This window comes from Diachasma alloeum, unplaced genomic scaffold (assembly GCF_001412515.2).
Source record: "Diachasma alloeum isolate Michigan unplaced genomic scaffold, Dall2.0 Dall_scaffold_00200, whole genome shotgun sequence".
Classification (NCBI taxonomy): Eukaryota; Metazoa; Arthropoda; class Insecta; order Hymenoptera; family Braconidae; genus Diachasma; species Diachasma alloeum.
The window spans coordinates 2366009-2388147 of record NW_021680365.1 but is presented as its reverse complement, the minus strand read 5'-3'; the positions used below and the strand labels follow the sequence as shown (position 1 = coordinate 2388147).

General features: G+C 36.7%; 1 protein-coding gene across 1 annotated transcript in view; it reads right to left on the bottom strand.

Annotated features, from left to right (window-relative positions):
• The window catches only part of LOC107035786 (protein kinase C-binding protein NELL1), a 93605-nt gene that overhangs the window by 25161 nt on the left and 46305 nt on the right, over window positions 1-22139 (bottom strand). The window contains exon 2 of the mRNA XM_015253377.1: window positions 4419-4646. Coding sequence (XP_015108863.1) covers window positions 4419-4646 — 228 coding nt within the window. The remainder of the gene's footprint in view (window positions 1-4418; window positions 4647-22139) is intronic.

Here is a 22139-nt window from a genome sequence, read left to right as displayed (position 1 = left end):
ACCCCACATTGTTCTCGACCATATATCTCGTTTCAGACGTGTGCCAATGGCACTATGGTAACTGAACACCGTCAGCGGTAATAATCTTCCTTGCCGGCTGAGTTCAACGACGGTATCACTTCCGGACTACGACTGCGGATAAGTAGTAAATGCCTCCTGTGTGCGGACACTGTGACGAAGACGAGGAGGGTTCTTGAATAGGGGGGTGGGAAGGAATAGATCATTAACCGAGTATGCATAATTACCCGAGTGAGGGTGGACGCGTGCCAGCCGTCAGGTTACACGTTGGTAGAAATTTTTCACGCCTCAATTAACACACGAATTTGGGGGGTTTTGTTTTAGTATCCGAGATGAAATTTCAAAGGGTTCGTTCCCCTTTAGTTCAATTACCTATCGTTGTGTATTTTCACTTTCTCCCGTGGTGAATGAAATTATTAAATCGATGGACAATTTTGGGGGGTTAAATTTGAGGCGAAGGAAGAATTCAATTTTCATTTTTTTTTATTTCAGCATTTATGAACAATTACAGTTCAATTTGCGTAAATATTTCTTGTTATAAACATGAGACCGTGTGAACTGTTGCAATCCGTCAAATGGTTTCTGTCACGCTGCTTGTTTAGACAAGAAATAATTATAAAAATATCCGTTTTGCCTTTAGAGACACAGATCCGTAGGAAATATTGGTTTTTCAAAGTCACTTGTGGCTTGAGGTGATTAGCAAATCTGATCAAATTGCGGTTTAACGACACTACAGTTGTCAGACGAGACAACAGTCTATGAAATCCCTGTGACGGTTACGATCCAAGAAACTCACTTTTAATTCAACACATTCAGTGTTCCTGATTTGAAGGAAAGAAAAAAACAACACGGACGACAAAATTTAATAGAAAAACCTATCGAATTCGTTGCGAAATTCTATTGAATTTCTATTGCACTATTCTATTAGTTTTTGGCAGATTCTATTGAAATGTTCAATAGAAAATATACAGTAGAAAAAGTCAATAGAATTCAATTTTTCTATATAACTTATTCTATTGAAATATTTCCTATAGAATTTCCTCGGCTCAAATTTTTCAAGTTTTTTCGTTTGATTTTCTTGATGAGAAGAAAAGAAAAACAGAGTGAAAAAAACTTAGAAAATTTGAGTCGAGCAAATTCTATAGAAAATATATGAAACGAATAAGTTATATAGAAAAATAGAATTCTGTCAACTTTTTCTATTAAATGTTTTCTATCGAACATGTCAATAGAATCAGCCAAAAACAAATAGAAAGTTTAATGGAAATTCAATAGAATTTTCTAACGAGTTCGATAGGGTTTTCTATTAAATTTTTTCGTGCGTGAAAAATTACCAATTTTCTGTCAGTGCTCCGTTTTGCCCTACAGGTCCGTTTTGCCTTAAACTCTCCTAGGTTAATGTGGAATTATCAGTCTGATAATTCTCCATAGCCCGGTGATTAACCATGAAATTTCAACATTTTAAGGATGTCCGACACCCTTTTAGCCAAAATTGACGTTGTTTTCATTTTTCTGGCAAATTATCGATGGGAGTGACGTGAAAAAATATAACGATTTTGTGGTTTGTCATTCTTTAATGGCTCACGAAGTTGCGTAGTGGTGCGATAATTTTCATGCGTTTTTTCTACAGTTTTGTGATTCTTTTTAAAAGTTTAGAGAAAACGCAGGAAAATATTCGCACCACCTTAAAATTTCGTCAATCATTAAATAATGACAAAACGCAAAAACGTTATATTTTTTCACGTCAATTCCATCATAAGTTTGCCAGAAAAATTGAAAAAACGTGAATTTTGACAGAAAAGGTGTAGAACATCCTTAATAACATATTGAAAACCATAGGCCATCAATTAATACGAGTTTATTAAATTGAAATGAGGCATTAGAGAAAATACAAGACGACTCGTCAAAATATGAAAAAAAATCACTCAATAGGAGCGATTGAGCGATAGTAATTTCAAAGAAGAGATTAGGAAGAAAGAAACGAAAATGCGCAGCAATCATAATTCGACTCAAGTCCCAAAGAAAGTGTGTCCAAACAAACAAGAACTTCCTCCAATAAATTCCTAACCGAGCCATCTGGAGTGAATAAATCACCCGCAGAAAGAGAATCCAAGCATCAAAGAAACCCAGGATTGGGTGAAAATCCCCAATTTGTATCCTTGATGTTATTCTCAATAGAACTTGATGAGATCCGCACGACCATCACACTGGGCCATTTAGACTCGTGTCACGAGGGGTGCTGGTGCTCGCAATATCAAGCAGAAGGCGCGAAAGATGGTCACAAGAGGAGCCGGAGGGGGGACAACAACCATAGTCACCCTATCTATCGGTCTGTATATCCCCGGTGTCAATACCTTTATTTGTTTCCCCGAAAACTGCCGTCAGAGGGTTGTGTTAGTAATTGCAATGTTGTTTCGGGGAACTTCGTCAGCTCATCACGGGACGCCAAATACTGCATTCTGATTGGTCGTGATCCACGGAGAAAAAAAGTTTTGATCTTCAGGGACATGTCACTGATTACCTGCGACATGTCATTGATTTTCGGAAATCTACAACACACCGAGGGGCTATTCACAGGCCAATTGGGTGACACCGCGATTACAAAATGTAATCGATTACCCAGGATTACGGGACTGATTACACTGATTACCATTGCCTATGTGATTTCGTCGATTACATTCTGTGATTACCAAACATCTGTAATAATTGAAATCACAAAAAATGGTCTCTTATTAAATATGAATTGATGGAATAATTAATTATTAGAACCTGCGAAGAAATGAGGAAGGAGGGGCGGGGATTAGAACAGAGGAATGGAGTCGTCATCACTCCATCTAAAAATGTGGGCATTTGTAAGTGCTATCAGCAAAATAATTTACTGAATATCTACTATTGATGGAGAATGAAACTTACAAGCGGATAATGCAGAGATAATTCAGTCGTTGGTTCTCCAGAATAAGAAGAAATTTTAACTCTGTTGAATCAATTTTCTATGGACAAATGCTCTGTGCAAAACGCATTGACTATGCAAGGTTCTGAACCATAAACATCTGGGATTCCAAGAAAAATTGATCCAGGGATCTCTGAGACTTACTGTTGGCAGAAATCACGAGCTCGAAAATTCAAAAACAAAATTCACGTTCTCACTAGGAGCAACTACGAAAGATTACACTGATTACAAATGATTACCACTTGATTACCAAAACTTGATTACGAATATGGTAATTATATGATTACAATGATTACATTAGAGAGTGACACCACGATTACGCCTGTGAATAACCCCTCGCCACACACAGAAAAACTTAAACGTGCATTACGTTCAAGAAGTTGTCTTTTACGCTTTCTGAAGCGTATTTTACGTTTGAAGTTGAAGCATAAAATACACACAAAATCGCCGTCAATGGCGATTCCATAATCGTAATTTACGATTTCGCACTCGTAAATTACCTAAACGTAATTTGCGATTTCATATTAATAAATTACGCTGAAAATCACCATCAATTGCGGTTGCATAAACCTAATTTATTGTTTCGTATTTGTAAAGTACGATAATTCCTTCCGTATTTCAAGTTTATTTATCCGTAATGAACGACCCAAAAAAAAGTTATTTCACGCGTAAAATACCATGTTTTTTCTTAATTACGTATAAATAAATCGTAAAATGCGTTTCTGTTTTAAGATCGCAATTTACGATGTCTTCAGCGTGAAATGCGCACCGAGAGAAATGTTCAGTAAAAATTACGGAACTCACAATTCGCTCACCGATTACGGAATCGACTCAGAAAATTCAATTTTTCACCGGAGATTCAGATGAAAATTACGGAACGCTCTGGAAAAATTCCGTAACAGTTCCGTAAAATTTTCTACATGGAGAGAAATATTCAATAAAAATTACGTATTTTTCCGTAATTCTGGAGTGAAATATGGTTGTAGGAAATTTTACGGAACCGTCACGGAATTTTTCCAGGGTGAAAAAGTACTAAAAATCGAGTTCGCTCCACTGTTACTTGACTTGTTCGGTATTTTTTCCAACAGAATTTTTCCCAAAAATATCCAGACTTTCCCACCCCGTTCATGTTCCCCCAATACTCCAGTTTTTATTGGGTTCCTCGACCCCTTCATTACAGAAGAAAATAGTTTTTTCGTCTTGGTGTCTCACTCGGGCCACTTGACAGCCCGAGGAACACGCAACGCACCCTGATCTCACTCTACGTATCCATAATTGGGTGGGGCTTTGGATAATTGGCTGTATTTCCTCGAAAGACGTTGCGTGAATTCATACATTGTGAGGTACGAAATATTTCATGTCATACTTCATCAAGCGAAGAAAAAACAGACTGTCGTTAAACTCATATCTGCTTTACTGACTAATCATTGTTATTTTGACGCACACTCACCCTGGAGATAATACGCAGGTTTGAGCCTAACTAGTCCTGGTACCTGCGTAACCCCCTGGCGTGTTGTATTGTGCAGTTGTAGGGCAGCCAAGAGGTCAATGCTACCCCCGAGATCACTGGATACTCTCGTTTTACCAGTTATCACTGGTAGGGATGTCGTTGATGCTGTCGTTAACGACGTTGCGCTAGACGTTTCATCGTCTATACTGTCACTTGTCGCTCCCATCACTGAAACAAAAAATAATTGGGACAAATTATTTTTTTTGTAGTGAATCACCAAAAAAAAATTTAATTTGAGACTTCCATGAGTCTCAAATTGAAATTTGTTTTTTTTTAATTTGTTTTTTTATAGAAGTCTCAAATTGAGAGTTTTGAAAATCTTAAATTGAGTTCTGAAACTCTCAACACGGGGAGAAATATGCAATAAAAATTACGTATTTTTTCCGTAATTCTGGAGCGAAATGTGGTTGCAGAAAATTTGACGGAACTGTCATGGAATTTTTCCAGAGCGTTCCGTAATTTTTATCTGAATCTCCTCTGAAAAATTACGATACCGTCACTTCAATTTTCTGAGTTGATTCCGTTATCGGTGAGTGAATTGTGAGTTCCGTAATTTTTATCTGAATCTCCTCTGAAAAATTACGATACCGTCACTTCAATTTTCTGAGTTGATTCCGTTATCGGTGAGTGAATTGTGAGTTCCGTAATTTTTACTGAACATTTCTCTCTGTGAACTTGAGATTTCCGAGCGTCTCAACTTGAGATTTTCGAAAGTCTCAATTCAAGACTTGAAAATCTCAATTTAAATCCCCTGAAAGTCTCAAGTTAAGACTTTCAGAAAGTTAAAATTGAGATTTTCAAGTCTCAAATTCAGACTGGAAAATCTCTATTTGATACTTTCAAAAGTCTCAATTTAATATCTTTGAAATCTCAAAATAAGGATTTTGTTTCGGAGTGAAATAAACATTTTCATTTTTATGGCGCAGCAGATTACACTGATAAATTTGTTGTCATTTTAAGAATCAATCAGTGTTTGATACGTTCAAATAACAAGAAAAATAATAATGATGATTTTTTTATTTTTTTTATTTAAGCTTGCGGAAACCTACAGATTTATAAAGAAAATAATAATAATAATGATGATGATGGCAATAAAGATGATATTTATATCCTAAAACAACAACGCAAGAGAAATAGAATCATCGACGATATTCTGATTATTTGAAGAGAAATAGAATTATCGAGAGAGAAAAACTCGGAGTCCCAGCTAAGAATCGAACCTGGAACATTCAAGAATCGCGACGGGTACTCTTCCAATTGAGCTGCATTCAATTAAAACATTGTTTTCTGTCGAGTTTTCCTTCATGAATGCTGAAGTTCAAGTGAAAAAAAAACAAACCGGTGGCATTGACTCCCAACTCGTAACACGCAAAGAATAATTGCCGAAGTTTAAGGTCACACAAAATAAGCAAAGAATAATTCTTCTATTATTTCAGTTTATCGATCCGCCCCACCCCGAGACGAGGACAATTTTCATCTTTTAAAGATCTGATCTTCCTCACGTCAGTGGCACATCGTACCCTCGATTCTCAAGGATATAAAAGCCCCTTTCGGTACGTGACAGCGTGCCAAAACGAGATTAATCCAATTGACGGGGTAAAAGTGCCCCTTGCCGACTCTCTCAATATCAAGGACCGAGACAAAGGAGCACGAGAGAACAATTTTCCTCACCTTCTCGATTAGATTAAACAGCCTTCTAGCCCTCGACTTTTTTTTTATTTGTGAACTTTTCTGCAGACTCCACAGAATAAAGCGATTATGGACTTGGGAGAACATCCATTCAGAGGTGGAGTAAACTCTTTTCTTCATGGGAAGAATATTGTTTTTCATTCAGAAGAGAAGAGCCAATATGACGAGAATTTTATTCGACGATTTGACGAGATTAAACTTATTAAGGGGAGACTACCATGAGTTTTAAGTCGTGGGTTATTGGAGAGGGGCTTTTCATACGTTGAAGATCGATTATATAGATCTGAAAACGAATAATTAGCGTAAAAAAAAATTTTTTATTGTTCGTTTGCCCGAAAACGCTTAAAATGCTAAAAACAGTCCAGGACCTCCACTTTTTGAGCTACAAAAGATTTTTTTTTTCAAAGTTTTTGGAAAAATGTGTGAAACAACAATTATGAGCCAGTTGTTTGGAATTCGAATCCTACACCGCTGATTTGTTTTGTTTTTCGTATAAAAAAATGCACTATTTATGTAAAAAAATACAAAAAAGCAAATACAAAAAGGGTCGGAATGTAGAATTACTTGACAGAACGAAATAATACGTAAAATTTTGATGACATTTCCATTGATGACAATCCTATGACATGAAAAAATATAAGAAGAAAATATTAAAATAAGAATTGAAAAAAGAGAACCCATTTGGAAGCAAATTGCTAATTTATTAGCAACAATTACTATCCTCATTAAAAATTCAATTCAGAATTTCAATTACGAAATGTTTTGCACAAGAGGTGCTTCGGACATTCCAACAAAAAATTGTTGGCAGTGAGACCAAAATATTTCCATTGAATTGATGTTTCATTACACTGAGATAAAAACCTGAAGTTCGATTTACAATAAGAAAATAGTTGAGGCAGTTTTGGTGAACGATACGATTTTTGTTGTATGCGGCACATAACATTATAGTAACTTCACAAGCGTAATTTTTGCAAATCAAAATGCAGTTGAACTAACCAAAAGTTCAAAAGTAACCACGACAAATCTATCGTGAGTAGAACTATAAAATAGTTGCAACGACTACATTCCATTGTAGTAATCACTTCTCCGGCCATAGTTACCGTACCCCATGCAAAATTGTTGAGGACTTTTTGACTATAATTCAACAGTGATGGAATATAGTCAGAAGAATCATATTTTTCTCTCAGTGTAATTGCCAAGAAAAATGATGTCGAATAGAAAGATGTTGAATAGAGAAATTCAAGCAAAGAATTTCATTTCATTCAAATGCGTCATTTAACTGAAATGCCCAAGAATCACCATAAGAATCGTTGACGATTGCAATTTGCATTGAAAACACAATAAAAGTTAATCCGGGGAATTATCTCCATTCTTCCATCACCTCCACTTCTGGCTACCATATCAACATAATAAAAATATTCATATTCAAATATTTCCTCATCTCTCCATAACGAGACATTCATTCCCCATTGAATGAGCCCTTCGGGGTCAACGAACCGCAGATGTCCCAAGAAAACTATTACCTCCACGACAGAAAATATTTTCTCCAGAAAGAAGTATGATTCAGTGTCGTAACAATGTCCGATAAATTGATGGAAACGCGTGTTAGTATCCCCAGTATTTTCAATCCCTCGGTGAATTACGTCAGCCCGTCTGAGCACACATGGAGACAGAGCGTCGGCAAATAAAACCAAGTGGAGATGAAACGGGAAGCTCCTGATGGCGATGGCAGACTGCCGGGCGTCTCGACGTCGGCGGATTCATCCGAGCTCATTGTTCCCCTTTCGTATTCCTCTCGCGGTATTTTCACTCCACGATACTCGGAAAAATTATTTACCAGTGGATTAGTCCACCCCGATAAACCCTTCCTAGCTTGGAAGCATTGATAGTTGAACCTTCTTCTTTATCTGCACTGGGAACAGAATTCCATTTGAAACTAGCACGAGCGTCTGTTGGAATAACGATCGATACCCGAGAGACCCTAGCATTCAAGCTTTTCTAGTTTTATTGTGCACCCGGAATTCAGTTTAGAGGATATGGGCAGAGGGAAAATATTGAAAAATAGAACAAGGAGTGGAATGATAAGGAAATGCCCTGATGCACGTGCACTGAGAGAAAAAAATTGATCGAATGGAGAATTATACGCCGGGAGAAATATTCAATAAAAATTATGTATCTTTTCCGTAATTGCGGAACGAAATGTGGTTGTAGGAAATTTTACGGAACTGTCACGTAATTTTTACATAAAATCACGGAATTTTTCACAGAGCATTCTGTAATTTTTACCTGAATCTCCTGTAAAAAATTACGGTACCGTCACTTAAAACTTGAATTTTCTGAGTCGATTCCGTAATCGGTGAGCGAACTGTGAGTTCCGTAATTTTTACTGAACATTTCTCTCCGTTTATGTAAATCAAACTAGAAAGAAAACTAGAAAACTAGAAAATTCCGGTAAATATATTTTTGAATTTTCAGGACAGTGACATTAAATGCGGCTTAGGGGGAACAAATTAAATGAAATTTAAGATTTCACTGGAAATCCATGTACTTATACATGTGAAATATATATTATATATATATATTTACCACTGAAGAATTTGAAAATGCCGCGTGTTTTTTTTGTGAATAACTTCGCGTCACATATTGACCACACTGATAGAATGATTCATTTATTTCAAACGAGATTCGTTAACTATTAACGAATGGTAGAGTTGAATATGACCAAATGAATATTTGTTAATAGTTAACGAATGGTTCACTTGAATGGCGAAAGTCAAGTCAAACAAGGCTCCTCAAATATACATTCGTTAACTATTAACGAATGAACATTTGGTGGGACCGAATAGACTCTAACCTCCAACCAAAATCCATTCGTTAACAATAACTAATCCGTTCTATCAGTGCAATCAGAATTAAGGATTAGCGGTCAGGCAGTTTCGAGATATTTCGATATAAAACAACTTCACGTTTCTTTCATCTTTAGTAAAATAGGATAGGAAAATCGCTTTAAAGTATAAAAAATAAGGGTCCGAAAGTTTAAACAATTTCAATTATTTATTCAATCATTCTTTTATGGATTCACACAAGAATAAGTGTTTGAAAATTGTCTTCAAGAGATTTCGGAAATTCAGACATTTGTTTCTCGCAGTGTATATTTTTAATGGTCATAACAAAAATCTAATTTTCGTGAAACATCTTGAATTTCCTGTCATCAAGTGGTTTAATTTCCCTCAAGTAAATCTGTTCCACTCCGTCAAACATTCTCGCGTGGAACATATGATTTTTCGGCAGGACAAATTTTTTCTCTCATTGTGTGGTTGACACTTTGTGGGGGCCGGGGTCGTGTGTCCATACATTTGTTCGGAGGCAAGTTGAATTTGTTGACTGAGGGAAATATTCGATACTCGAGACCCGTGAGAGTTTGGCATCACCTGATTTTTCAAGTGATGAAGAATTCATTGGACTCTTTTTCACTGTCATCAGCATGTGAATGACTGCCATTGCGTCAGATCGTACGTTCATTGTCTCGGGTTACAATGGCTTTCACGTGGGGTTTAATGCGCGGGAAATTGTCTTTTAAAGGGACATCGATGTAACAAGTTCTCCAATTTTCTGTTTAGAGTGATTGTTTTTCAATTCATGACACAGCTCGCTCTAGAAATTAATGATTCTCAATATTCTCGCCGGATTGAGAGCATTCTCATGATGTTCTTGGTTGGAAAGTCGTTTGAGAAGTATACGAAAGTGAGAAACTCTTTAGATGCTATCGAAATCGTGCGGAAGCAAGTTTTCAATGACTTGAAAAGAATATTCTATTGGAGAAACTGTCAGAAAGTTCCACAATCATTCGAGCAATATTCCTCTTAAGAATGTGGAAGAAATATTATAAGAGCAATCATGCAAAAAATCGCGAATTTATTGATGAACTGCACTCGGTACTTGAAGCCGCATAGTGACATGTGGGATAAGATAGTCGCCTAACACGCAAATGGCTCGGGTTCAAGCCCCTTAGGGGGCAGTGGTCCTTCCGCCAAAACTTTGGAAAATATCATATTCCTGTCCATCACATTTCTTGCTTTATTGCTTGAGTGCACTGAGAGAAAAATATAATTCTTCTGACTATATTTCATCACCATCGAATTATAGTCAAAAAGTCCTCAACAATTTTTCATGGGTTACGGTAACTATGGCCGGAGAAGTAATTACTACAATGGAATGTAGTCATTGCAACTATTTTATAGTTCTCCTCACGATAGATTTGTCGTGGTTACTTTTGAACTTTGGTTAGTTTAACTGCATTTTGATTTGCAAAAATTACGCTTGTGAAGTTACTATAATGTTATGTGCCGCATACAAAAAAAATCGTATCGTTCACCAAAATGCCTCAACTATTTTCTTATTATAAATCGAACTTCAGATTTTTCTCTCAGTGTGATCGAAACTTTTTTCTTGTGATTACTCGATTGATTTCAGAATTATCAATATCACCAACGTCTGCCCGATTTCTTTCAACAAGAAATAAAAATGCCGAGGAAATTCTACAGAAAATATCTCAATAGAATAAGTTGTATAGAAAAATCAAATTCTATTGACTTCTTCTATAGAATATTTTCTATGGAACATTTCAATAGAATCGACCAAAAACTCCAACGTCTGCCCGATTTCTTTCAACAAGAAATAAAAATGCCGAGGAAATTCTACAGAAAATATCTCAATAGAATAAGTTGTATAGAAAAATCAAATTCTATTGACTTCTTCTATAGAATATTTTCTATGGAACATTTCAATAGAATCGACCAAAAACTCCAACGTCAGTCCGATTTCTTTCAACAAGAAATAAAAATGCCGAGGAAATTCTACAGAAAATATCTCAATAGAATAAGTTGTATAGAAAAATCAAATTCTATTGACTTCTTCTATAGAATATTTTCTATGGAACATTTCAATAGAATCGACCAAAAACTCCAACGTCAGTCCGATTTCTTTCAACAAGAAATAAAAATGCCGAGGAAATTCTACAGAAAATATCTCAATAGAATAAGTTGTATAGAAAAATCAAATTCTATTGACTTCTCCTATAGAATATCTTCTATGGAACATTTCAATAGAATCGGCCAAAAACTAATAGAAAATTTAATAGAAATCCAATAGAATTTTCTAACGAATTCGCTAGGTTTTTTTATTAATTTTTTTCATTCGTGACGGAGGACAACGAATATTCTCAGTAAACAACTTATATTCATGGTTTTTTTGTTTAATATTCTTGATTGATGAGAAAAAAAGGAGAGAAAAATAAAATTTTAAAAACTTGGAAAATTTGAGCCGAGGAAGTTCTATAGAACATATCTCAGTAGAGTAAGTTGTATAGACAAATCCAAATCTATTGATTTTTTCTCTAGAATATTTTCTATGGAACATTCCGATGAAATCGGCCAGAAACTAATAGAAAGTTCAATAGAATTGTCTAGCGAAGTCGCCCGGTTTTTCTCTTAAACTATTCCACATCATTTTTCTCAATTTAAAATTATCTCTGATTCCTTTTTACGAAGAAACATCCTGCAGAAAGCTTCCATTTTTGATGTGATCTTTTTATCGTGGAAACCACTAGGTACCCACCAGTTTGTAATGAATTTTCGATTAGCCTGAACTTCGTGGATATTTGTAGTTTCAATTTGTCGGTAGTTTCGCAGTATCTACGATAATACTAGGAAGTATAGGCTTCAAACACGAACGAGAGTCAAGCTCGATCGAACTACTAGAACCTCACAGCCCAACTCCAATAATAATAATTCCGAAATAGTAAAGTTTTCGCCAAAATCTTTAGTCTTGTAAATTGAATGTCGAGGTAAAACGGATCGACATGCACCTTCATCTTCGCAATATGGAGAAATGCATCGACATCGGGCCGATGGTATATCGAGTAGTCAGGGTCAAGGTCAAAGCTAACTCGATCGACCGGTCGACGACATTGACATTGCGTCCTTGTTAACTATATTTCCCGTTTTCAACTGAAAAGCGGATAATTGTATTTTCACGAAGGGGAATGGAATACTCGGGGATAAGGCATTGGGAGGAATTTCATCTCGGTGAGGATAAGTTTCACGTTATGACGATGCGATGAGTGTTTCAGACAAGAGATGCTCTAACGAGTCAAGCGCAGAATGAAGGCCGTGAAGAGCCCAGTCTCGAGACTTATCTCTTCCTCAATCACGGTGGCTTTTGTATCAACGACGTGCATGGACCCGTGGTGAGATGAGTGGACGGTGTATAGGGTTGCAACATTTGACCTCAATTTTTCGGATATTGTACTCTGTTGACGATTTTTGGAAACTTCGGTCACAACTGCGTCTGAAGTCTCAATGTTTTATTTTTATTTTATTAGATTAAAGTATACCGGAGATCTCATATCCGGAGTATATACACTATCGGCAACATTCATTCATTTAGTTTTTACATTGCTTTAGTGTACATTTATCGGTTATTAGGGGGCTACGCCCCCTGCTCGTCGCGCAACTCATATTTAACGTCAGCTTCATAAAGCAGTTATCCAAACAATCTCGATTTTCTTCTAAAAAGAAAATACAATTCAGTTTGTCAAGAATCCTTCGTTTGAACACCCGAAGTTCCCACCACAGCATTAGGTTTATCATGAAAAAATGTTGTTTACACGAGGGGTTTATGAACAGACCTCTCATGAGCCGTCATAAAAGCTAAAAACTTCAAACAGGAATTTTCCACTTCCTCATTCCACGACCAGAAGCACTTTAATTATTCATCTCAACATTAGCGGAATTACTATTGTAAATTGTGAGATGATTTCTTCCTGGAAATCTAATTTCACCCTCACCCCTCTACTTGTTTACTGCCACCAAAAAATCAACTTCAGGCTGTTTCCTAGAAAGAGAACTTTAAACGCGTGGATCCCAAGGTGACGGGAACCTTATCTGAAAAAATGGTGTAGACACTCGAGATTTCTAAACACAGCAGTTTTTAAGTGACCTGTCTGTCAATATTTACCAAGATCGGACTAGTTTATGGCAGGTGAAACACGAGATTCATTCTCTTATTTTCGACCGTCTGGAACACTTTTCTTCAAATAAAGTCTCCATCGAATTCATAGAGAAAAATATCTGATGAAAATTATTCCGACGAAATTGGTGGAAATGACCTAAAAAAATGTGATCGTGTGGCAGAATGGAAATGTGCTGACAATTGTTACTTATTGTCGTAAATTTTTGAGGCTCTCAGGTTTTCTAAATTGTGTTAGGAAAAAATTAGAGATGGGTTTCTGAAAATGAGAGATTTCTCGATATTATAAAAATCCAAATCGACTTCTGGTGATAAAAATTTTGGTACTCGAAATTAAGAGTCACAAAGGGTCAAAATAAGGGTTACGAGGGTCAGATTAAGGGTCATAAGGGTCAGAATAAGGGTCCCAAAGTTCAGATTAAGTACACTGAGAAAAAAAAATCTAATATCTGAAACATATTTTCTTGAGAGAAGTAAATTATTTTCAGTGACTTAAATCTCAGAATGTGTGCACTTCACGGAACTCGAATAAATTTTCATTCATCAATATCGTTCCGCGTTACGTCATGAATATTTTACATATTGCAATATTGGAAGTGCATAACGAAAAAATCATGAAAACAATAAAGACTAGAAGATTGACGATTCTTCTACGCGATTCAAGTAAATTCATTTGCGACAAAATCATACTTGAGTGCAAAAATATTTTAAAGCATGAGGCCTTTCTCGGATCATGTGAGTTGAGATGCCTGAGAGAATTAAGCAATTGAAGAAAATTTACTTGTCTCAAGAAAAAAATATGTTTCAGATATTAGAAAATTTTTTTCTCAGTGCATCATAAGGGTCAGTAAAACGGTCACAAGGGTTAAATTAAGGGCAATGAGGGTCTGAATATGGGTCACAAGCTTAGATTAAGGGTCACAAGGGTAGAATAAGGGTCCAAGTAGGGGTCGCAAGCGTCAGATTGAGCGTCCAAATCAGGGTAACAAAGGTCAGAATAAGGATCATGTGTGAGCATAAAATTATTCACCAGTACCACATGTACACAACTTCTGATAGAGATAATTTGATACTGTACAAAAGAAGTGTATTCTAAGCTGAAGGCCCTCGGGCAATACCCATTTTTAAGAATGTATGTTTCTTGCAATAAATAACGTTAAAAGTTAAAGTTGTTTACCAAGAGAATCCACGATTCTAGAAATTGGCAGGAGAATGTTTTCTTGTATCAAGGAATCATCTTTGTCAAAAGTAATTTTTTCTCTCAGTGTGCCAAGGTGATGATCACACCAATTTCTCCTCGGGTATATTTCAGTGCTTTATTCCGAGGGCGGACAGACTTCCGAGAACCCGAAACCCCCATTAATGTGTCATTACCTAATTTTTTTGTCCATTCGCTTATTAATCGACCTAGGAATTAAGCTAAAGACAATTGTGTTCCCGGGAGCTCATTAACATGGCTTTTACAAAAACCTGACAAATATAACAAAAAAATACCATCGGCGATCACGCGATCTCGTTTGAGTGCTGTTATCTCGCCGGCCGATCTTGGCCCGGTGCTATCGCTTTGAAAAAACACTGGAGCGAACCGTTAACAGCTCGCCCCTTCATAATACCTTTCTTTCATATTTTCCCCGCTATATTTGTTCCAGTCCCTTAATGGAAGTTATTCAAGAATAAGTGCATTAGATTGAATGGAGCGTCGTTGAATCATTGATTCAATTTTCTACTTTCATTCGTCTGATTAAAATCGAATCGAATCATAATGGCTCATGGCTCGGAAATGATGGCGGGTTCAGAGGGTTGATAAAAATTTTTATTTGAAATCCTTTTATTCATTAAAAAAAATAATTCCATCAAAAATTAAATTCTCCAAGCCCACGAGTATGAAAAAACCACAACAGCCCGGAGAAGATTTTTCCGTAGTGATAAATAAGATCTTACGGTGAATACCACTTATTTCATTTTCAGATACATTTACTTGAATCAAATAAAGCAGTCCTTGGCGTCAAGTCACATGTATTCAACAAAAATTGAAAAGTTTTATTTTTTTAACTCAATATAATCTCCAGTCGAGAAATTTTCTACTTTCATGAGTTGATAAAAAATTCGTACCTAGGAGATGATTACATTCAGGAATGAATTGAATGTTGTTTATGTCATTAGACCCGATAAACCGCGATCGCGGTTTTCGGGCCCAACGAGATAAAATAGCGTATATCACACGGCGATAAAAGCATTACCTAGCGAATATGATTATAATCCTCGCCTTCGGCTCGGATTATAAAGCCGCATAACATAATATAGGGGAGGGTGGGGCAAAACGGTCCCCCTTCAATTGTCAATAACTTGTGAATGACATTGTGAAAATTCCCAGTTTCAACTTCATTTTGAAGATAATTTTTCATTCTTCAAAACGAGCTCTAACTCATCCCAATCGGATTATTGAATCGAAAAATATTGACGATTGAAGGGGGGCCGTTTTGCCCCATCCTCCCCTACTATTACGTAGTATTAGTATTAGTTATTTTTACGTTCCGTTCCGTAAAATTTCTCAAATGAAGTCGATGTTTAAATTGAGCTTTCCGTACATCACATTGAATGAAATTTGTGATATCCAAGTTTGCGTTGAATTGCCGTAATCTGTGATTCTGTTATTGCAAACTAATGCGATTTTTTTAGTCAAGAAATATAAACTTCTTTCAACTCAACGACATCTTACTACAATCTCAAAGCTTTTTCCGCGTAACAATATTCATCCTGATTCGACATACGAAATGCTCACTTCAATTATAATTTCCTTGTAACGTATTTAGTCATGAGAATAATTTATATTTTTGAGTAAACCAACGAATTTCTGGAGTTAGCAGACTTGTGGCTAGAAAGAAATCAAATACTCTCATTATTGCGACAAATAAAAGGAACTTCAATTCTAGAGAAGTTCGATTTCTCCCAATCAAATATGTCTCAAGAAGAAATAACTCGTATTCACTATGAAATCATGTTTATTTGGAAATTAACAACCGAATGATTTGGTTCAAATCAAATTCTCTTGGTAAAATTAATTGTTTGTTTCATCAGTGTGGTATTTTCCCGGGCTATTGCGACTGGGTTTTTACGCGCATGGATCAAATTCTTGTTACAATAAATGTAATAAGAATTTGATCGAGATTCATTGAATTACAGTAAATGTTCCATGCGGTATGAAACACTTCCTAAATCAAAATCGAACTCATATCGCCACAGCGTACACCTGCAAGCTCGCCCCACGTCCCTCCCTCCGTCATGCACTATCCCAGGAATTCTCATATAAATAGAATAACCAATAAGCAAAACACGTCGTTATTTCCCACGAGGACAAAAACGAATCCTCCATTAATTTTTCAACCACCGCGAGTATTAATAGTCCAATGAGATTGATTTTTACCTCGTCCTTTTCAGGGATACGTTTAAAAATAGTCCGAGTAATGTGCATCGGGGAAATTCACGCTCGCACGCAAGTCGAACAAGTTGCAGTGACAAACGATCCGGGAGTTTAAGAGGTGGTTCAACCCGGTGAGTTTCAAAGATTGGCACGCTATGAATTTTTATCACGGAGTATGAAATCATTACAGAATGTGGGATACGTGTTACAATGGTCGAGTCAGAGGGAGGGGGTGTGACCCTAATATCATTCCCTCCCTCTCACTTGCCGTGGGATATTTCCACCGGGTTTGGCCGTAATACCGAAAGGTCGGCACAGTTTACCACCAGTTTTCGGATTATGGCGGAATGCTCGATTGAATTTTCACGCACGAGTGTACGAAATTCGCGTGGGATTACCTCAATACCGAATATTATTTGCATTAATCGAAATGCCGACATTTCCATATGAATGATCTGGATTTATGATTTTTTTTGGGCGGAGAAAGCCAACGGGAGAGAAATTTAATTTTCCGTTTTTGCAGTTTACACGCGGAGAGGGAGAATTATTTCATCAAGCGACATTTTTACAGTACACGGAGAGAAATATTAAGGAAAAATTACGGAACAATTCACGTAATGCGCAATGGGGAGTCGTTTTCCGGCGATTTTGATAGGAATGGAAGAAAAGAAATCTGAAACGTTCAGTGAATTTTCAGGTTCATCACCGAACGAAGTACGAAATTGTCACGTAATTTTCTCCGAAGAAGTAAAATCTTACAGAAACGTCCAGACTTATTACACCTCCAAAATAAAAAATTCTTGAACGTTCAACAATCTTAATAAAAAAAAAACGTTCAGTTATTTTGATGAAGCTGGTGAGTTATTTTTACGTTCCGTTCCGTAAAATTTCTCAATCGTTGGGGAAAAATTACGGAACGACTTGTTGTCCCCACAACTGAAAGCCATCAGACGGGTGGTTTACGATTTTTACAGAACAAATCGTAGAATTTACGTGGCGATTCGTACAATTTCAGTTCCGACTCACACTTTTTATTGAATTTTACTCCGCTGGGGGATTACATTTCGGAACATAATTTTTACGTTTTTTTTCTGTTATTTTTTATTGAATTTTTCTCTGTGTGTAATTTGAAGGAGTTTTTTCGTCATTGAAATTTCCAAATTGATGATAAAATCTGAAACAGAAACTGAAAATTTCAGTTGAATTATTACTGGAAATTCGAGTATTTCAGGGAATTCTCTTCTTCCTGCTACTCAAAAATGGAGAATTTAACTGAATGTTCAATGAAATTTAAAAGTCCATGATTTTTCTTTCTTCAAATCCAATCTCAGTCCCCTGAAAATTACTGCTAAACTGTCCATGAAAGTTGGAATTTTTCCAATAAGTGTATATGTAGAGTAAGATCTGCATAACTTTCGTAATCTTTCTCCCATTTCTAAAAATTAATACTTGAATTTTTATTTTTAATGTTTTACTCTGTATTCTGGGATGTCGAGTGCACTTCTCGGAAATATTCAACAAGTTCCACCAAAATTGCAAAGAATTTCGCCATTAAAAATTTCTAATTTTATGAAAAAATGCCTTAAAACAGTGAAGTTGTAGATTTTTTCAATGAAAATTGCAAGACATCACGAAAATTCTGGTAAATATGTTGTTAAGCTTTTAATTAATTGAAAATGCGGAATTTTTACCTGAATCTCCGGTGAAAAATTACCATACCGTCACTTAAATTTTCTGAGTCGATTCCGTAATCGGTCAGCGAACTGTGAGTTCCGTAATTTTTACTGAATCAGTGTTCCGAATAGAATTCCCATAACGATGATTCATTTAATTCAAAATTGCCCCAACGTTAAAAATCTTGACTTTCCCTGAACATTCACAATTGGAATATCACAATTGGATTCATTCGAACAATTATTTTTTCAGTTATTGTCGAAAAACGTTTCTATGAATTTTTTTATTTTTGCCCCTCCCTCCTCTTGCATTTTGCCGATTTTTCTCCTTACATAAAATGAAATCCCATTCTTCTAAAGATTACCGCCAACCTGTCTAAAAAATTTCAACTTCTGTTTTCTCAATCTTTTCCAAATCCCTAAAAAATAATCGTTAGATTTGTTTTCTGAATTCTCATTCATGAATACCAAGGAATGAATATCGACTTACACCGGGAGTGTTCGCCTCGTAATGTTAAACTCCTGCACAATTGCGTGAATTTTTTTACTGACGTTTCCTCAACTCCTTTGTCCGTGTACAGGATTTTTTTTAGCTATTTTTAACCCGTTATTCCCTAATGGCTTTTTTCACACGCAATTGTAGAAACGCCGTGAGGAATGAGTTTATTACTGCGGTGACATGAAGAGGTGGACGCCACGAGCAGACGCGGAAGCAGTGCTTTGAGAGTGAGCAATAACAGCGGGCTCAACGGAAAACAGGGAATGCAAATGAGAAGGCCATGCGAGTGTCATTTGGTCCTAATGGCGTTTGCGGAAAATGGCTGAGTGGGTACTCTCTTGCCAATCGACAAATTGCGATACCATAAAGCGTGTGTCTCTTGCACACCAGTCGATTGGTCATGCACGGATCTGAAGGGGTTATTGAGATATAAATTTTCAGGTTATGTCAGATGCAGCGAGTGGGCTGCATACGAGAGAATGAGAAATTCTGGTCCTTAAAGTCATGTTTTTTCAATAACTTTTTGCGCAAGAGACGGGGAGATGATGCATTCCATAAGCAATAGAAAAACTTTAGCGGAATAAGGGATTCTTTCACAATTGGCAATCGAAAGTTCACAATTTTATGGAAACACCAATGGGAACTTCAAACTTTAACTGAATTAATTTCATGAACATTAATCTGTCACTTGGTTCGAAAAAGTCCGATTCTAATTTTCAACTAACGATTTTGTTGGCGAATCGTTAGTTGAAAATTACAAAAAAAATCATTATTTGGTTTGAATTTGAAAGTCTCAAACAATAACGAAATATGTGGCTGAAGACAAGACGGCTTCAACTAAATGACAGCTTCAAAATTAAACGGTCATTATGATTTATGAATATGGCTATCCCTGATCACGAGGGTTATAATGAGGGTCAGATTAAGGGTCAGAATAAGGGTCATGGGGGTCATATAGGGATCCCATGGGGGTTGGCGAGCGAAGCGAGCAGAGAGCTAAGCCCTTCAGTGAAATTACTATTTTATCCAACAGTGCCCACAGCCCCTGGATTTCCATCACCTTTCATTGAAAACATTGTTCATTCATCAAAAACTCACTTCAAATGAATTTTTCACCTCTAACAGCATAAAAATTCATGCATTAATTCATCTATTTCCTCGCATTTTCAAAGCTTCCACACGGAGAGAAATTTTTTTGAAAAATTCTAGTGCTAGCACGAGGAAAGAGGCGCAAAGTGACGGCCAGGAAAAATTCCCAGTGCCGGCACTAGAAATTTTATTGGGGAAAACGTGAATTTTTCCCCGTATTTCTGTGAAAATTTTACAGAAATCCCCCCAAATTTGACCAGAAATGCCGAGAAATTTTACCTTAACAGCACTAGAATTTTTCACAGCTGGTGGATTGTAATTTTCTTCAGTACTTGTACTAGAATTTTTCGAGAAAATTTCTCTCCGTGCATCTAGAACCTTTGGAAACATGAGAAAAATTAATAGTGTTACGTATTTGCCCTTTTCCTCCCTCTCAACCACCTTCACGTACGATCGTCTCTTTCTTTCCCGTTATTCTTTCATCTTTTTTATTTTTATTTGATCGTTATTTTACATCGCTTCGACCCGGTTAGGGTATACTGCGATGATGATCACGACTTAAAAAGGGTTAGATCGCACCATTCTACCCGGTCGGGATTTGAACTCGGAATGTTTCGGGATTTTATCTTGTTTTCTAGTCCGCGGACGCGTCAATCCTTTTTGCACTTCTTGTTATTATTTATTTCGCCCCAAAATTCCGTTAATAAACATTTATTCATATCAAATATCTCGTATTTTACAATATATTCCAGTCCCTCTCATCGAATGAGAGTCCCACTGTGCCACCAACCGTTGATGTTGATATGAAAAATTCATGTGTAGATATCAGGGATCAGCCATCGTCACAATCGAGCGCCCGTCAAAGGAAAATTAATTAAGCGATAATCGACTTTGTTCAGAATCCGTGCGGTAACGTAACCTCCGGAGTACCCCAGCGTAAAATGGTTTAATCCGGTGGTGGCTCGAGTGTCTCGACGCCACGGCGCCGTCGAGCAGTGCGGAACCAATAAAGAATACCTCCACAATTTTGCACCATGGATGATGCCTCGAAACGATGATGGTTCAAATAGTGGAAATTATGGGTGAGTGTTCGAATAGCTGCAATTCCAGTTACAACTCCGTTTGATGGCTTTACAGATAAAAGGATACTCAAGGAGTATTCAAAACGCAGCCTTGAGTGTCTTTCTCCGTTTCATCCTGGAGAGATCAAATGAACCCCTGATGAGAACAGAAAAGAGCAGAACGGATGAACGAAGAAGAGAAAATTCAATCGATACTAAAATTCGTCTCACTGTCATTGTTGATTCACATCCCGTCAATCTACCGTTCCCTTTTACTTCCCCAATGCCTTCAGCTAGCAGTCAGTGAGGGTGGAATATTCTCCAAATTTGATCGGCGAAAGTTTCGGGGACATGTGGAGCTGACAGTTGGGGCACATCTCCAATTTCCATCCAATTTCAATTTTATTTTCGTGCTCAATTTTACAAGCGGAGGCTGGAGATTTTGCAATTATTTTATTTTTCAAATTTTGATTTCGGAGGAAAGTGTTGTATTCGTCAAATCCGAAATTTCAATTTTTTTTGTGTTAGAATGACTAATTTTGACCTCAGGAATATGCTATTTTTAAAACATGTCGGGGTGGATGTATTCACGTGTTCGCGTGTGTATGTAGCCGATTGTTTTTCAACGATAACTGAAAAATTATTGTTTACATGAGACGGTGGGGAATCTATTGTTCTCTCGCAGGAAACTAATCGTTGTACAAAAAAACGATATTTCGATTACAAATTTTCAATCCATTTCGACCATTATTGTGTTAAATCCCTATTTTTCATGAGTTTTTTAATTATCCCTCCTAAACAATTCTCCCAGTTCCTCCATGAAAGCTCCACCCAAGTCTGAAGTTTCAGGAAAATGGCGACTTTTTTTTTCTATTTTTAATTTTTTTTTCCGAATTCCCATTAGATCCCGCGTTAAAATGCATTTTTTTGCAAAATTCCTGTGTTTCGCCAATTCTCCTAGGCTATCTGGGATTTTGCATACGGGTTTTAAAAAAATCAATGAAAGTATAAAAGAAAATTATCAATTTCTCAACTTTTTCCGACCCCCCCTGACCACACCATAAATACCTTAATGCATCTCAACTTTGAATGAAGAAAAGTTTCTCACAAGTAAATAAGGTGATAGATCAGCGCGCGTCCGGTCTAGTGTGATATAAATTCATGCGCTGATCAATTGACTGTCACCCCCCCCCCCCCCCC